At 53.6% G+C, this 16,407-nt stretch overlaps 1 protein-coding gene across 1 annotated transcript; it reads right to left on the bottom strand.

Moving 5' to 3' along the window:
- Positions 1–2,665: 2,665 nt before the first annotated feature.
- On the bottom strand, positions 2,666–11,940 carry HEYL (hes related family bHLH transcription factor with YRPW motif like). The gene is made up of 5 exons (XM_056331641.1): positions 11,547–11,940; positions 7,860–7,926; positions 7,319–7,402; positions 6,761–6,842; positions 2,666–5,307 (listed from the first exon to the last, which is right to left on the bottom strand). Exons 1-5 carry the CDS (start codon positions 11,624–11,626, stop codon positions 4,640–4,642), a joined length of 981 nt encoding a protein of 326 aa, XP_056187616.1. The 5' UTR covers positions 11,627–11,940; the 3' UTR covers positions 2,666–4,639.
- Positions 11,941–16,407: the final 4,467 nt, after the last annotated feature.

Below are 16,407 nucleotides of genomic sequence, written 5' to 3'. Positions count from 1 at the left end.
CTATTTCCAGCATCTTCAGCAGAGCGTGAGGACACAGCAGCACGGGATTCAGTGATTCATCAGTGACCTTCAGGCACCATGCATGTCCTGTTAAGGGGGACCAAGATAGTCCACAGAGGCTGGTAGCTGGTCTGCTGTGACTTTTCAATTCTACATTACATTGCCTTTAATTTGCTTTAAAAGTGGGCTAAGATGTCATAAAAATGGGATATGATACTTATCTCTTCTATTACAGTGGAATAATAGAAAGTAGCAGAATTAAAAGTAACAATATGAAAGTAAATTGTGATATTTTGCAATATTTTCCATGCAGGTTATTTGCTAAAGACACAAATCATCCTGCTCCTAGTTCATCACCTTCCTCCCAGCAGCCAGCAGTGCTGGGAGGCAGCACTGGTACGCACCGTTGGGATCATGCCTGGCGCCTGCTGCTATTTTGCAGCTTGGTCCTCCACAGGCCAGCATCTCCTCAGCTGGGAAACCATGGGCTGAGACAAGTGTCTTGCTGTGGAAGGAGTTCAGAGTGACTCCCACTCTGACAGCTAAAATCAAAACACAGCAGAGCTCAAAGAACATGTTTCCGCATAAAACACCCTTTGGCTGCAAGCAGCCTCTGTGGCTACACTGAGAATGGCTTTTATTTGAAATATATTTATTGACATGTGCGTCTCCTCCCAGGGGATGCCATGTAGACATCTGGAGCCCTGTGTCCTCCTCTGTCCTTTTCGCTCCTGACACAAACTGAGGGGCTGGAGGTACCCTCTGCCCATGAGGGCCCAAAACCGCCCCAGGGACCCCACTGCTTTTGGTACCCTCAACACACTCCTCCTGCAGCTGCTCCTGGTGACCAACGATGCCCGGGATCCTCCCAGTTTGCCCTCTCAAGACGTTCTGCAGTGCCTGGAGCAAAGGTTACACCTTTTAACGTCTTCATCTCACCGGTCCATCCCCATCGATGACACTGGTGCGAGGGCCTCCCAAGCCACTCTACTACCACGTGTGAGTGGTATCTCAGTGTCTGGTCGTTATAAAAGATCATCCATTTTTCAACACAGACGGCAAGTTTTCAACCAAATGCTGACCCTGGTTTATGATTTCTCCTCCTTAGCTTTGGGATTTTACCAGCAGAGGGCAGGACGTGATTGCTCCACAAGGAGAAAAACCCAGACACGCAGGAGGGAGAGCATTTCACCCAGGGCAGGCAATAGCAGAACTGAGATAAGCAACGTTTTTCATGCAGAGGAATTTGGGAGAGCAGGACTCGCTCGCCGCTAGAGCACCTGCTGCACATCTAATCTCCCGCAGCCTGGAAGCAGCTTTGTCCCCTGCAAGTAGCAGCAAAAGCTTGTTTATCAGGACCCTGTTTCCTTCCAGCCTCGCCATTGTCACAACTGGACCAGCGTTTAACACCGCTGTATGCCACCGAGCAACCCCAGCCGGACTGCACTGAACACAGCCCACGCATTCCCATAGACCTCTTCATTATGTTCTTTTGCCTGAAGAACAAGGATGAAGAGAGTGCGTGAAGAGTTCGGGGATTTCCCCTATAGGGTAGATCAAAAGTTGCCAAGATGTTTTAGAGGAGACATTCAGGCTAAAGAAAACCCTGGGAAAAAAACCGAAGCTCCAGTCCCGGGCTACTGCTCTAATCACCATGTTGCTGTGGGGAGAAAACCCCACGGGCCTGAACTGATGCCCTCCCACCCGCTCTGGCTCCCGTTTGATCAGCAGAGATCAGGAAGTGGGTTGGTTTTTTTCACTGTCTCTGTTTTGTTTTAACACTATAGCCCGTGGGGCTGGTTTGTATGCCTGCCTCCCACAGAGGGTAATTTGGTTCCTCTCGCTGTCCAAGGCCACAGCAGAGCACTGAGCTCCCACCGCCGCCTCCAGCCGGGTCAGGGCATCCCAGGCACCAGCGGGACGACCCGTCATCAATAGCCCTATTATTGCTCTTGAAGTTTCTCTGCGCTTCCAGACGGATGCTGTGTTACTCCATCACAGCTGCAGTTGCTCCCTTCCAGCAATTCCCAACACAGCACTTAAGGCAGGGATTTATGGGCGGTTTTGAAAAGTATTTTGGAGCGAGGAGGAGTTATGGGAAAGGAAGTTGAATTCCCACCATTCCCTAGAAAATTCTCCCAGCATCTTTCACGAGAAGGATCATTTACTGGTCCTTTCCTCAAAACAGAGACAAGCTCTCAGCTGTGGCTCTTTGTTTAGTCCAAAGTGTTTCCCAACAGCAAGATGCAGCAGGGGTTATTCTGGTCCTGCCTGCAAAGGGTCAGGAGACCGAGGTGAGCCCTCGGCGCCTGGCTGCAAGGCTCTGCTGAACCCAGTTTGTTCCCTGACATTTTTGTAGATGCCGATAGCTAAATAAAATGATTTGTTCTCAAGTCACGGATTACTGCCAATCTCAGGGCAAGCGCTGCTGACTGTCTGGCTGATTTTGAAGCACACAGTGGTTTGCAAAGTAGAAAGTCATGGGACTAGTTACCAAGAGGACGCCTATAAAATGACCAGCACGGAGAAGTTACCTTACAAGCTACGTCTTACCTCTCTTTAAGCTTTTCAGGAGCAAAAGCTCACCTGCTGCAAAACTCGCAGTTGTCCAAGCAGGCTGGATTAGCAGCACAGATTCACATCAACACTACATTTCACAACCAGGACAGGGGTTTGAAAGACTTTATTTGACACCTTTGCTGGATGTCACAGCTCGTGAATCTAACAGCTCTGCACAGTGTAAAGTGAGGCCAGGCTACTTGCTGTGAGCTCTAGCGTGCTGACCAGCCACAGGAACAACCAGGGTCCGGTGAGGAGCTCCTCTGACCTCATTAAGAGGGAATATGTTGTTCCTGGCTGATTCTAGCACTTCAGGACAAGGGTGAGGAGAAGTAGCGGAGGCATTTCTGTGTGTTAAGTGCAATGACTTTCATCAAAACAACTGGGAGGGACGAACTTTCAAAACAATAGCAGATACATACATTGACATGCACATGGCAGATACAATCTGTAGGAACACAAACACCAGCTCATCCACACAGTCTAACCAGCTGTGCATTTGACCTGAGGCGTGGGGAGAGGCTCTCCCATTCAAGAGAGATCTTCCTCCTCTTTTTTACCTCTCTTTGCACTGACCTTTCCACACTTTTCTCTCTTTTCACGTCACAGTGCTGTAGATGTGGGTGAGACTCCTTGGGGTGGGCAGGCAACTGGGTCCAGGCTATTCTGCATGCGTATCCCAGCGAGTCAAGGCACAGATGCAGGGAGCAGGGGCTGTTCAGATGAGGGGGAGCACTAGAAGACCCTGCCCTGGCCACCATGGGAGTTAGAGATGTGGCACGGGAGCAGGGTGGCTTGAAAGCTTCAAGTTTCTCTTCCTTTCTGCCCGAAGAAAAGAGGAAGGGAGGGCAGCTGGAGGAGCAGAGGCATATCTGCTGCGTCAGTTATCTACGGGCACGCAGGCCAAGGCAGAATAAGCTCTAAGGAATCAGGACAAGTACAGACCCAGAGCTTGCCAAGGTCTGTGGTGAAACCTCAGTGGGTTTTGGTCCCAGCCCAGGGAGAGGGATGAGCAACGTGAGACCAAAACATGGTGCTGAAGAAAGAAAACAGAGACGTTGTGGGAGGAGAGGGTGAGGGATGCAGGGCAAAGAGAGAACGAGGGAGGCACTTCAAACGCAGGCTGGTCTGACCCATTTCCCCCCCTTTGCAGTCACGGCTGTTCAGCAGGGGATGGAGAGACGGCTCCAGCAGGGAGACTGGCAGAGGGAAAGGCCTTTTCTTCTCACTTTGGCTGTCAGAGCCTTCCCCTCCGTGACAGACATCCCTTTGAAATCCTCTGTCTCGCCTCTTCACACCTCAGTGCGGAGCAAGGGCTGCAGAAGCCTCCCTCCGCCCAGGCGGCCCGGCCGGCTGCTCCTGCATGGTTTGTGCAGGGACCCAGCACAGCCCCCGCAGACACAGCAGTATTTCAGCTCAGCTGTGGGAACGAGCTCTGTTAAGCTGTTGCCTCACTCCACCTTAAGGGCACATAAGTGGGAAAAGCTGGTAATGCGGCGAGGTAAGCACAGGGATTAGCAGGCAGCCAGTTCGCTAAGGGAGCTGGGGGGGCTCTAGCCTGCCCTGCTGGGTGCCAGCAGTGCTGGAGAGGGGGGTGAGCTGCATCCATCCCACCACACCAAAATTAGGTGCTGCAGCTGAGGGACGCATCGCAGGGAATCAGCGTGAGCAAGTCTGTCTGGCAGCTCTGACTCCCCAAGGAAGTAAGACAGTATTTCAAGGCTGGCTGTTTTCCAAAGGAGAGCAACACTGAGCTCTGCAGAGGGGTTTGCTGGAGGAGGAAGAGGGTTGGGATCTGCGTGTGCCCCCTCCCTCGTAGCCAGAAGGATCTGGAGCACAGCCACGTGCAGACAAGTGCATCGAACTGGATGTGATTTACGTTTGCAGGCATCATGAGGGAGAGGACATGTGATGGTGAGGCAAGGAAGGCAGTGTGAGGAGGGAGGGAAGAGTAAAGAGAATATTCTTTATGGATCCTTGGCTTCTGCAAAGCAGGAAAGATGCCTTTTCAGCTGAGTTGTTCTTAGGCCTGTGGGCAATGAGTGCTGAAGAATTCATTTCTCCGAAGGGCAGGGGAGGGTCAGAAAGCCCCAATTTCAGTCGCCCAAGAGCGGCAGATCCTGGATGTCCCAACCCTGATCCCGGGTCCCTGCGCGGCAGCACCCAAGGCAGGAGGCGCCGTGTAAACTGGTGGAACAGGGATGCCGGCAGAGGCTGGTGAGAAAAGGAATGTTGCAATTTGGCTGCTCTTGGACGAGCCCTCTCTCAATACACCTGCTGGCGACGGCATCCTGGGCACGGCTGCTACAGCTGTAGATGAGCCCGCACCTCGGGCCCTCCGGCTGGAAGAGGCCATCCTGCTGGCCAGGAAGCTTCGGCGGGATGGCAGCATGTCGCTGGGGACACGGCGAAGTGGGGCTGGCCTCACAGCGGGGCTTGGGTAAGCCAGGGAAGATGCAGTCAAAACAACTGGAGCGGGAGCAGCCTCCCTCCTGGGGATTTGCACGGGGCCAGCAGCGCTGTGGAGGAAGGACCACGGCCACGTCTGGATGGGCAGGAGGGAAGTGGCCACAGGCGAAGGCTCCATTTCTGCCACATAATTATTCAGGTGCGAGAGGAGTCGCAGCCGGATGGGGTCGGCAGCATTTTGGCCCTCAAGGATGCCCAGGTACCTGACAACTTCAGTGAGACATTCACGGAAGCCGATACTCCTGTAATCCACGGCCAGAGCTCGAGCATCTAAGAAGCCTGTAGGGAGAGGACACGGGTCACGCTAAGTCCGTGCAGAGCTCAGGAATGTGCTTTGATTTCACTACCCTCTCTAATGCACTGTGTATTTCACTTGAGACACTTTGCTGCTATGTGATATTACTGAAGCAGACAGCCAAGTGGGTGTCCAAAAGGACTGGACGTTTGTGTGCATGAGAATAGCATCTGTGGTTATCTCATCGGGATAAAACTGCCAGGGTCATGAAGCCTCTTACTCCAGAATGTGAGACGAGTAAGAGGTTTCATTAACTGTGCTCAGGATGGAGAAAATTTTTCCTATTGGACTCAGTTGTTGCTGCTGGAGACATAACTGTAGGCTAGATGGGCACTGGGTCCCTATTTGCAAAATGGACCATCCCCAGTCTTGCAGAACAGTGGGACACTGTCTCCTCAACGTGCAGCTTAGGACCATTTTCCTCTGCCTGAGTCCCAATCTTTATACTTCATTTAAACAGATGTCTGGCTGAAGGACACAGGACAGTGCCAGAACCAAAACCGCTGGGCCAAGAAAGCCTGAAGCCACAGAAATCAACAAGATAAAATGCAACCGACGGCTGATTTTTAGGCTTCTGCTCCCTACTTGCAGCTTCATGAGACGATAAGCACTAAAGCAGAGAATGTCACAGCACAGTGAAACAGTGGACCACTTTGCTTGATGGGGTCTTTTGTGACAATACAGCCCTTTGTTGCAGTGCAGTCAAACTGAATATCTAAACAAATGTTCCAGACCAAGTTACAGCTCTGAACTGAAGCCTGGATGCCAGCAGTGTCCCCAGCAAGCCAAAAATGGGTGGTAAGCAAGCCAGAGGCTTCTCTACTGGAGCTGTGATCTCCATCCTGTTAACTGTAACAGGACAGAGGGTCTGTACTGAGGTCTCAGTACAAATAAGACCTTTGTTGAATTTTGTACAGGGCTCCCTCTCTCATAACAACCAAGAGACACCAAAAAAAAAAAGAACAGAAAAGGAAAAAAGCCTTGTTTATTTGCAGAGTCCCCATGCAGAATTCATTCTCTGCAGGAAATGTATCCCAGGGAGGAGGTAAAGAGTTTAATATCGTGTTTTTTTCTGGAAACAGGCTCCCATTTCTGAGCAGGACTAAGCATGTCTCTGGCTGAACAGCTTTTAGCAGGCTGTGTGACAATGACAGCGGCGCCATCCTTGTGGGTCTGTGGGACTTGCCGTCCCACATACCCCAGTCTGCCAAATGGATGCAGAGATGCTGACCCATATGAAAAACAAGAGGGCAGGAAACGTCCATCTGCCCTCCCGCAAAAAATATTTCCCTTGGGAAGCAGAGGGCAGCATTCGTTGGTGCCGGCTGGTGTCAGCAAGGCACACCAGCATCAAGACATTGCTTGCTGCTGAGGCTGATGGGGAATTTTCCTTCCAGGTTTTCACCTCACCCGTATGCTTATAAGAGCAGTTCTTACCTGTTCCTCCAGTGGCATGAAGCATTTTTAAGTGATCTACTGTCATTTGTAGAATTTCTGCCTTCTCCAGCTTGGAAGACCCCTGCGTGTTGGGAGCAGGAAAAAAAAGCATTTCATCATTTTATGGTCTAGGGCTTTGTGCCTCTCAGGAGCTGCATTTTGCTCAATGACCCCCTCCCCAAAACCTTTCTGAAGCCCAGGAATGCTCAGATTGGAGCAGGACGTCCATCCAGGGCATTGGCTCTGGTTTTTACATCAAGTGAGTAGAAAAAGGAACTCCTTCCCAAGATGCCCCAGTGCAAATTGAAAATCCCCATTTCTGTGCATCTCCACATCTTGCAAAACACTTTCTGGACTGAATTTATCCTCCCCAGGGCTCCTAAATATTTGTTAATATTGTTTTACCACCCAGTTTCACCACCTACTTACTCCCTGAAGTGATGATGATAAGAAAGACATAGCATTGCTCCAGACTTTCTTATTCTGAGGGCTCTACCCTTAACACTGATGAAACACAGCCCACACGGGAGGATGGCTGGAAATCATGGATGTACACACCTGCTTCTCGAAGGCGGTGGGCACCAGGCGCCGCAGTTCAGAGAGGCTGCTGTTGATACGGTCACGGCGCCGCTTCTCGATGATCTGCAGGAGATTTCCAAGTGGAGAGAAGAAACCATGATCATTTACAGCCACAGCTCATGGGTCTAAAGCCCTTATTAACAGCTATGCCAGGCTGAGAGAGGTGCTTTGAACGGGGCCACATAAGTAAATGTTTTGGGTGCAAAAGCTCAGCAATGAAACATTAACTGACTGGTGTGATAACCCCAGGTGAAGCCACTCTCCTCCACCCCTTTCCGCCAGACTTGAGGCCAAACCTCTGCAAAAAATCTCCAATTAGCTGTGGGGAGAGTTCTGCAGGAGATGGAGGAGGGAATGGTGTAAAGTCGATTTTGCACAGTGTCCCCACAGCAAGGATGTGCCAACAGCATCCCACTGCACACGGGGGATGTCACAGGGAGCCCCAGCACACAGCCAGGACCAGCCTGACCCCCCAGGGAGACAGAGCACAGCCATCCTAGTCAATGTAAACGAGACTTACCCCTCTCCTCTTCTTCCTGGCTTGTATCTGAGATGTCGTAGTGGGAGACACAGACCTGGAAACATGGCTGGAAAGGAAGAAGAGAGAATAATTTCTTGCACTAGCTGGAGAGAAACCTCCATTGCACATATGCTTTACACACGTTTGCCATCTGCAGTCATGTCATGTCGTCGTCCCACCCTCCCCGAAAAATGTCTTCTGTGGTTCCCATCTCATTTTTACCCACAACACAGAGCTCAGGAATTGGGGACGGGGAGCCAAGCACAGACTTGAATCCCACTCTCCCCTCCAAGAGGCTCCCACCAGCCTGCAGAAATCTGCACTAAACCATCCATCCGCTACCAGGCACGTCTCCTTCAATCTCAGCCCATGCTGGCACCTCCACGGGGCTGGAAAATCTGAGCTCTGGAGTCATGGCCTTTTTTTTTTTTTTTTTTTTTCTCCATGTGTGAACCTCCCGGCTCTCATGTCTAAGCCTGCCCTGTCTGCAGGGCTTTGCATCTCGGAGCTGTGATAGCATGAGCATGTATCTGAGCTCCCACCCAGGGCGGCAGCAAAGGGCTGGCTGCTCCTCAGGGTGAGGCTAACGGCAGCGTTGATGTGGTTTCAGAGGGCTTCCTGGAGAGTCACTTTGCAAACCACAATTTTTGGGGTGGGCCACAATATTCTGAATGCACGGACACCCCTGAACCAGACAGAGAGGGGCCAGGACCTGGGCAGGGGGAACACCTGGCAGGAGGTGACGGAGCAGGGAACGTGCCTGCTGGCCAACAGCCCCAGGGACCAGCTCTGCTCAAGGGACAAGTGACACAGCAGGGACAGGCTAAGAAGGGCCCCACAAACCATCCCGTGCCTGATGGGCACGGGTGAGGCTAAAGACACCAAAGGTCAGCACTAGGCATGCACAGGGAGGCGAAGTTCAATCCTTAGGTCCCCACGGACATGAAGCCTCCGTAAGGATGGATAACCGGGCGTGGGAAACTCCTTGGAGCAAAACCCCTCTGCCTGGGGGGAGGCCGGCTGGGCCACCTTCCACCTCCCCCGAGCAGGGTTTCCTCCCTCTGGAAAGTGGGACTGGCTCAGGGCTGCTTCTGCGCCTTACGGAACTCGGGGCAAGGATGTTAACACACAAGCAAGGCAGCAGTCTGCAACCCCGGCCAGCGCAGCACTCTGGAGGGATTCAGAGACCATGTAAGACATATAAATCAGGAAAGGGGCATTTGGGTTCACTCCATCAAATCAAAATATTTTTCAGTTTGACGAAGCATTTTAATAGTAGTCTGTTAAAGATGTTTCTGCAGAGACAGCGCTGTCTGCACAGCAAGCCAAAAACTAGACCAAACGCAGCCTATTAAAAATACATTTTGTTAGGCCCAAGTGAGGTGCTTTCAGAAGTGGTTTTACACAATCAGACAAAATAACACGTTCTTCCACTGACTGCTCCACTCATCTCCATACAGGTACCCTATTTGAATGTCTGCTGGGTGGGCTTTCTCTGGGCATAGGTGCCGGCTGGCTTCGCAAGTATGAACATGCGTTGCCAGTATACATAAACACACATGCAATGAGCACGTATGATGTGAAAATGGGCTCTGCACAGATGCTGCGGTACTGAATTCACCTGGCAGCCCAGGAATGCGGAGTACCCGCTCAAGAAGCCTGTAACACTCAACTTTGAAAGTCCTTTTGCAGAGCTGTTTGAGCGCATTGCTCTTTGTGAGCTACACTTCCAGATGTGGATATAAAGACCTACTTACTCCAAATATGTTTTAAAAATATGTTTGACAGATTCAAACCACATAAAAGATACCATAACTATATTCTCAGATGATTAAAATTTCTGCGTTGCTCTTTGCTTGATTTTATAATTTACAGCGTAACTTTGGCTCTTTATTCAAAACAAAAAGCAAACAAACCAACCAACTAACAAAACCAAGCAGTATCTTGCACTTCTGCAGTGACCCCAGAGTCTAAGCTCACCCCACACGCTGAACCAAGTCTCACACCCAGAGTGACTCATCCCCACTCTACAGGGGAACTGGTTTGCCCAAACCACTCGACCGACCGATGGGTAATGGGCTGGGAACCCCGGCCAGACAGCCTGACTGCCTCTCTCAGCCCTAATTGCTCCACCTTGCTCCCCACCTGGAAGTGTTTTATTTTGCTGGATCCACCAGCGTCCCATGCTGCACTACTTGGGGTGTAAACAGGACAGGACCAGCTCTTTGACCATGTGTTTGTGTGACATGAGCAACAATATACATGTATACAAATATCACCAGATCACAGCACTACCTGGTTCTACAACTGGCTTGAGAAGACAAACACATTAGCAGCACCAGAGAGAGACCAAAAATCCATTGTTACTGTTTGCTGAAATAAAATATGACAATTCCTCTATTTCATCCATCGGGGCACTATAGACTCAGCACGCTGCACTGATGTAAAGAGGTGGGATATATTCCACGTGTAGCAGGAAAGCAGGTTAAATATTGATGCGCTTGGAAACTGCCTATGGGGGTCAGTGAACTTGTTGTGCGGGACATTACTTGTTGGACATGCCCGACTCTGCTGCGACCATATCGGTGAGAGGCAGACTCATTAATTTAGTCCCACAAGAACCTGAGCATGGCACTGGGGACTTCTCCACGCAGGATACCAAGCAGCAAACGGGAATGAGTTAATCTGGGGCCTAACTGGATGTGCAGGGAGGGGGACACTTGGCTACCGAAAACAGAAGTTCAAAACCAGCTGATTTTTGGATGAGAACAAATAACAGAGCTCTTCCTTCACCCCCAGCGCCGTCTGCACGCTCAGAGCCCGGGCATGCCCGGGAACGGCTGACACAGCACGGGAACCCAGGCTTCCAGTGGTGGCTGGGATGCCCTTTGCCAGCAGAGCCGCAGCCCAGGCAAGCGCAGCGAGGCCTGAGGACATTGCCTGGGGAACCACGCAGAGGTTCTGGCCTCACTATTTCACCAAGCACCAAAGCCCCAGAGCCCAAACTGCAGCTCAGCGGCGATGGGATGGAGCCTGCGAACTGAAAGTGCGCGCTTACAGCAGGGCACCCTCGGCCGGCCAGGCTGCACGGGCTCCCTCTTTAATAAAGATCAAAGCCCCAGCTGGTGCATTACAAATGCATCAGCAGAGCAGAAGCGTTTCTCATGCAAAACCTCCAGATTTCTTCCACGTTCCCTGGGAGCCCTTGGATCGTTGGGGCTGCAGCGGCATCCAGGCGGCTGACGGCGCCTTTCCTGGGGGGGGGGGGGGGGGCAGCCCCATCTCGGGGTGCAGAGACCTGCGAGCAAGGAGGCTCAGAGCTGCCCTTCTCCCCACCTGGCAGGAGAAGGCAACTGCGCTGCCTTTAATGAGGCATTTTCCCGAGTGCGATCAGCTCGTAGCACAGCTTTAATACTTGTATTACGACTTGGCCGGGTCAGCCCTAAGGCCAGCATCAGCCCACGCTTGGCCCGCTGCAGCGACCCGGGGCTGGCCCAGCGCAGCCCGAAGGGGTTAAGCGGGGTGCCAGGCGCCCCGAGAAGCTCCGTGCCAGCCCCGTACCCGCTGCCGGGGTCCCCGCTGCAGCCCGGGCTTTCCCCCGCGGGATGCCGAGCTGCCCCGCCGCAGGGACGCCCCAAACCCTGCCCGCCGTGGGGACCCCCGGGCGCGCCCCCCGTGTCCCCTCACCTGTACTCCTCCTCCCGGCCCACGTCGATGGTGCCGTCCGACTCGGTGTCGGAGGAGCTCTCCTCGCAGAGCCGCTTCATGCCGGCAGGCAGCAGCGGGCGGGCGCGTCCCCGCGGGGCGCCGGGGCTTCGGCGGGGGGGTTCGGCGAGGCTGCCCCACGCGTGGCCCCGCAGGCCACCGCCGTCCTGCCCCGCCGTCCTCGGGGAAGTGCTGTGGAGCTGGCCCCAGTGCGTGCCTGCCTCGCCCGGCTCCTCCCCTGCCCGCACTCTGCCTTTCACACCCCCGGCTTCTCCCTCGCTCGCCTCCCAGCACGTCCCCAACCTCCCTGGTTAATGGGTTAATGAGACATCTCCCGGGAGTGACGGATTACGCGGCCGCGCCGGCGCTCCCAGGTTCCCAGGCCCCCCCCTCCGCCTCCTCCCGCTCGCTGGTCGAAATCCCAAGTCTTCCTGTAAAAGGAACAGTCTGTGTGAACCGTCTCATGTCCCCCCCTCCTGCCCACGGCCCCCCTTCCACCCGCTGCACATTGGCCTCAGCCCCAGTTTAAAGGGACCAGTGACCTCACTGGCAACAGAAAACCGTGGGAAAGAGATGGGACTGATAAAGCCTTGAGTTGTTTCAGGGAAAAATCAACATCCAGCCCCACACGCACACACATGTCTGCCCGGCTCTGTGCAGCGCAGGCACTTTTGGAGACTTATGATTCAGATGGAAACCAGCTTATTCGAAGCACGGTGCTGTTTGAGGACGCCGCTCAAAAGGCCCTCGACTGGGATTAATCAGTGGCCACAGCCAAGGGCCAGGACGGCCGCGGTGGCACCGTGCTTGGAGGCGTCGGGATGGGTTCAGCACCCCGGCACCATGCCGCGGTGGTCCTGCTGGGAGCTCGGCCCCCTGCCATGCTCCCACAGCCTTGGAGCGTCTTCAAGGGCCAGCTCATGGCACTGCCAGGGCATTTGAGACCTACCCTGTAAAACAAACCAACCAAAGCCCAACTTTAGGTTTTATGACACTAGGATGAATTGCTTTTTTCTTGTCTCATTCCATAATGCTGGAAACTTTGACCAGCAGGCTGCCATCTAGAGAGCATCTTGCTTTCCCTGAGCTTGCGGGAAGGAGGTAGGAGTCTGTTTTTCAGAGCCCTGTGCTGCTAAAATCCCCCAAGGCAGCAAAAACGTGTGCGTGTGGGAGAGAGAGAGACGGGAGGAAGGAGAGAGCTGAAGTGGAGGTTTGCAGTACAAAAATAATGCCTTTTATTTTGAAAAAAAAACATCAGCGCTGAGATCTAGCAACACGTGGGTTTCCCAAAGCCTTTAGCAAAGACCGTGGCGGCGATAACAGCCCGTCACCACTCATGCCGGCCGAGCCACCTCACCGCCCGCCTTCCGTGTGAGGAGGCACCCAGCCGCGTGGTCGGGTGCTCCCTATCTGCCTCAGCCATCTCTGCCAGCTCACCCACACTGCACCCGCCAGCCCCCAGACGTCTGCAATCCCCCAGCACCTTGCAAGCAGCTCTGGTAAAAGCTAAATGGCAGCTACCACCTGCCCTTCACCCACGCCTGCCCCAGCCCAGCACACAGGGGCAGAGCAAGGCACGGCCCCCATCACCATTTTTTTTGAGACCGAACCACACCATCCTCCCTCCCAAAGTAAAACAAGAGAGACCTGAACCAGCCATCCCACGTTGGAGAGGAGAACTGATGTCTCAGAAGTGTTTGTAAACTGAAAAATAAATACAGTAAAATAAGTCAGTTGCTTTAGGTTATAGCACTTTGTTTCTATAATTCTGATGTTTTGTTTTCACTATAAAAAGCGGTCAAGAATCCGAGCTGTTATTAGCTCACATTTCAAAATGAACAGTTTCTTTGAACCAGAAGAATTAGAAATGTGTTATTTTAGCAATTTTGAGCCCCACTCCTCCTCCCTTTCCAAAGGGATTTCAGTTAAAAATACATACATCTCCAAACTAAACTTCCCATAAACATGTGTTTTTGAGAGATTAATACTCTTTCCACTGATAAAACCATTTAAATGGGATCCAGAGATTGGTTATTTCAGGCTCTTGCTCATATCACAATGAGCTTGAACCAAGCAGAGCCCAGACCTGCCACAGAGGAACACTTTTCTTCTCCATTAGAAAGGAATTCACTGTCCAGACTCGATCTTTTCTGGGCCTCATCTAAGCATCATTATCTGGGTTCAATTGAAGTGTAATTGGCAACATGTTTTTCTAGGATTACACTTCATTATGAACAGAGCGGGGCCCCCGAAACCCACTTCTCCTGTAATCGGATCCGTTTTCCAGCCTGTGCTCCTGGAGAGTCATTTATAATCGCCCCCGGCAAGCCCTCGGAGATTGCGAGGGCCATCTGAACCACCCCAGGATTAGCTGCGCCATGGAGCAGCCAAAGTGGAGACGCTGCCGAGACCCCGTGCAGTCGGTTCAATGGAGACGATAGGGAAGGATTAAATGGGTTTAGCTGCGTGCGAGGGAAGCCAGGTTTCAGCGAGCATCGCCCCTGTCTTGTTGGAGAGAGGGGGCAGAACTACCCTGCTGCGGATGAGGAGCGACGCTGGGGAAGGGGAGATGGGCTCAAAGAGCAGAATTGGGTTTTCTGCCGCCTTCTTGCCTCTCACCGAGTGTCGGTGCAAGCTATTCCCACGGTACACTTTCTTGCAGTGGCAAACCCTGACCCCACGCACAGAGCCACAAACAGCGGGTGACCAACCTCTGCCCAGAGCCGATCTGCTCTTTCCCAGAGACCTACGGGCTTTGCCACAGCCAGGGAATTATTAGAGGAAATCCCTCCTGAGCCCTGAATTATCAACCCTGGCCCAGCGTTCACGGCTGTTTCCCCTCCTGCGCGGTCTCTGGGAGCTCAGCAAGTACCGCTGCAGTGCCTGTCCCCAGCCCTGGGACCCCTAGTGAGACCCTCTGGGACTCTGGAGGCTGGGAAGAGCTGTCCCCCACTGCAGCTGGCTGTGCCTCTGCACGGTGGGAGCTGTTTCCAGAGGATGGGTGTCACGAGGACGGGACTAAGCCATCCATCACACCCAGCACTAATTGGCTACCCGGCTTCAGAGGCCAAGGAATAAGTGAGCTGCAAAGATTGATGTCCCTTCCCTGCAGCAGGAAAAACTCTCCGGGCCAGGGCTGAGGGTGGATCCCTGCCAGGAACCTGGGATTGCCCAGGTTTGCCTGTGCCAGCCCGCTCCTGGGGGTGAAGAGCTCCAGTCCAAGGTTCCCTGCGGTGGTGATGGTCAGCCCAGCCACCAACACCACCACCCCCCCGGCTTCCCATGCTGGGACCAAGCTGCTCCTTCCCCTCCCTCCTGCTCAGTCCTGGGAAATGTCCCCGGAGAGCGGCCAGCTGTGAAAAGCTGCAGCAGCTGGAATGTGGGAGGGAGGGCAAGGCTTCTGGAAAGCCAGAGGCAGCAAGGAGCAGGACTTATCTGTTACCTCCCCGTGAACTGACACCTCTGATTTAACCCCGTGCATGCCTGGAATGCCCTGTCTGCACATCTTCAGTCAACATCACCTCCTAACCTCAGGTCCCACCACTGGCTGCCAGATCCACAGCTGTAATTTCAAAAGCAGAGGCCTCGCAGGGATGCTGGACGGGATTCCTGGCTGCAGCGCTGTGGACAGCCTGCCTTGTTCTGTGGCTAAGCAGAAGGATTCATCACAGACGGGAGAATCATGCAGGGCTTTCGGGAGGTGAGTTGGGATGAAAGCATGTAGGTACGAATACAATATCACCTCCGTGTTTTGTCAGATCTGGAGCAGGGCCAGGAGAGGATTGTTTGCCATGGCTCCGCTCCAAGCCAGAGGCACTAACTACAATTGTTAACTCCCCCCCACTTCCCCGGCCCACGCAACCCAGAGCCGGCCCAGCCGACTGCTAGGGGCAGTCCAGGGGAGGGAGAAACAACATTTTCCCACAAACCTATGGCCTCACCCTTCCCCAGGCAGGGACAGGGCAGATCCCGTATCTGCTCGGGGCACGACTGAAACTCGGCACTACCCTCGCCGCCCTGGCACGGCTGTCTGTGTCCTCACGCCTATTGCCCCGCGGCGGGTCTGCGCCTGGTCCTGTCGCTGCGGCCAGGAATGCGGCTCAGCTTGGGCAGCCATGCAAACCTCGTGGGATGGGGCACCATGAGGCTGCACCTGCTGGGCTGGGACACCTCAGAGGTGCTGCTGTCTCCACAAGAGCTTCTGCACCATAAAGATGATGCTTGTGTCCCTCACCCCCTGCCCAGGGCAGGGCTGGGACCTGCAGCCATGAATGCCAGGCATAAGGCAGCTCTGTCACTGCATCCCCCGGTCAGTGGGGCTGGAGGATCGCCAGGGACAGGATCACCTTCCTGCTCCAGAATCAGCCGTGCATCCTGACAGTCAGCGTTAGACGACGACAGCGTTTTAGTCCCAGCTGCCCTTCATATGCCTCGGTTTCCCCACCCATAACGATGCTAATGCACGGGGCACTCACTTTACAGAGAAGCAGCAATGAGTGATAATTAATATTGCACCATTCCTGCTGACAGCTGGGGTTACTGGCTCGTCCAGGAGCCCAAACTGAGGTCAGGGCTCCCCTGTGGCTACACACGGACAGCCCAGCAGTAACTTACTGCCTGCGGACACAGGTCTGCTCCTCTCTGGTGTTTTGGACCTGGAGAGGGCAATGAGGACAAGGTGAGCTGCTGCGGTACAGGGTGGTCTGCATGAACGCTGCAGCCCTCCACGCTGCGGTGGGCTCCTGGGCTCTCAGCTGTCAGGGGCAGGCTGAGCTGATGCCAGCTCCGATCCTGTCTCCGGGTGCTGGAAGGACAGGGATGATCTGGAGGCTGCACCCCTGCT

This window comes from Falco biarmicus, chromosome 3 (assembly GCF_023638135.1).
Source record: "Falco biarmicus isolate bFalBia1 chromosome 3, bFalBia1.pri, whole genome shotgun sequence".
NCBI lineage: Eukaryota > Metazoa > Chordata > Aves > Falconiformes > Falconidae > Falco > Falco biarmicus.
Note: the sequence above shows the minus strand (reverse complement) of the source record. Positions and strands in the feature narration are given on the sequence as shown.

Coding starts and splice junctions, on each gene's coding strand:
- HEYL (XM_056331641.1), bottom strand. CDS start 11,626: ATGAAGCGGCTCTGCGAGGAGAGCTCCTCCGACACCGAGTCGGACGGC. Junction 7,403..7,859: donor CCAGGAAGAAGAGGAGAGGG/GTAAGTCTCGTT, acceptor AATCTCCTGCAG/ATCATCGAGAAGCGGCGCCG. Junction 6,843..7,318: donor CCACCGCCTTCGAGAAGCAG/GTGTGTACATCC, acceptor CCCAACACGCAG/GGGTCTTCCAAGCTGGAGAA.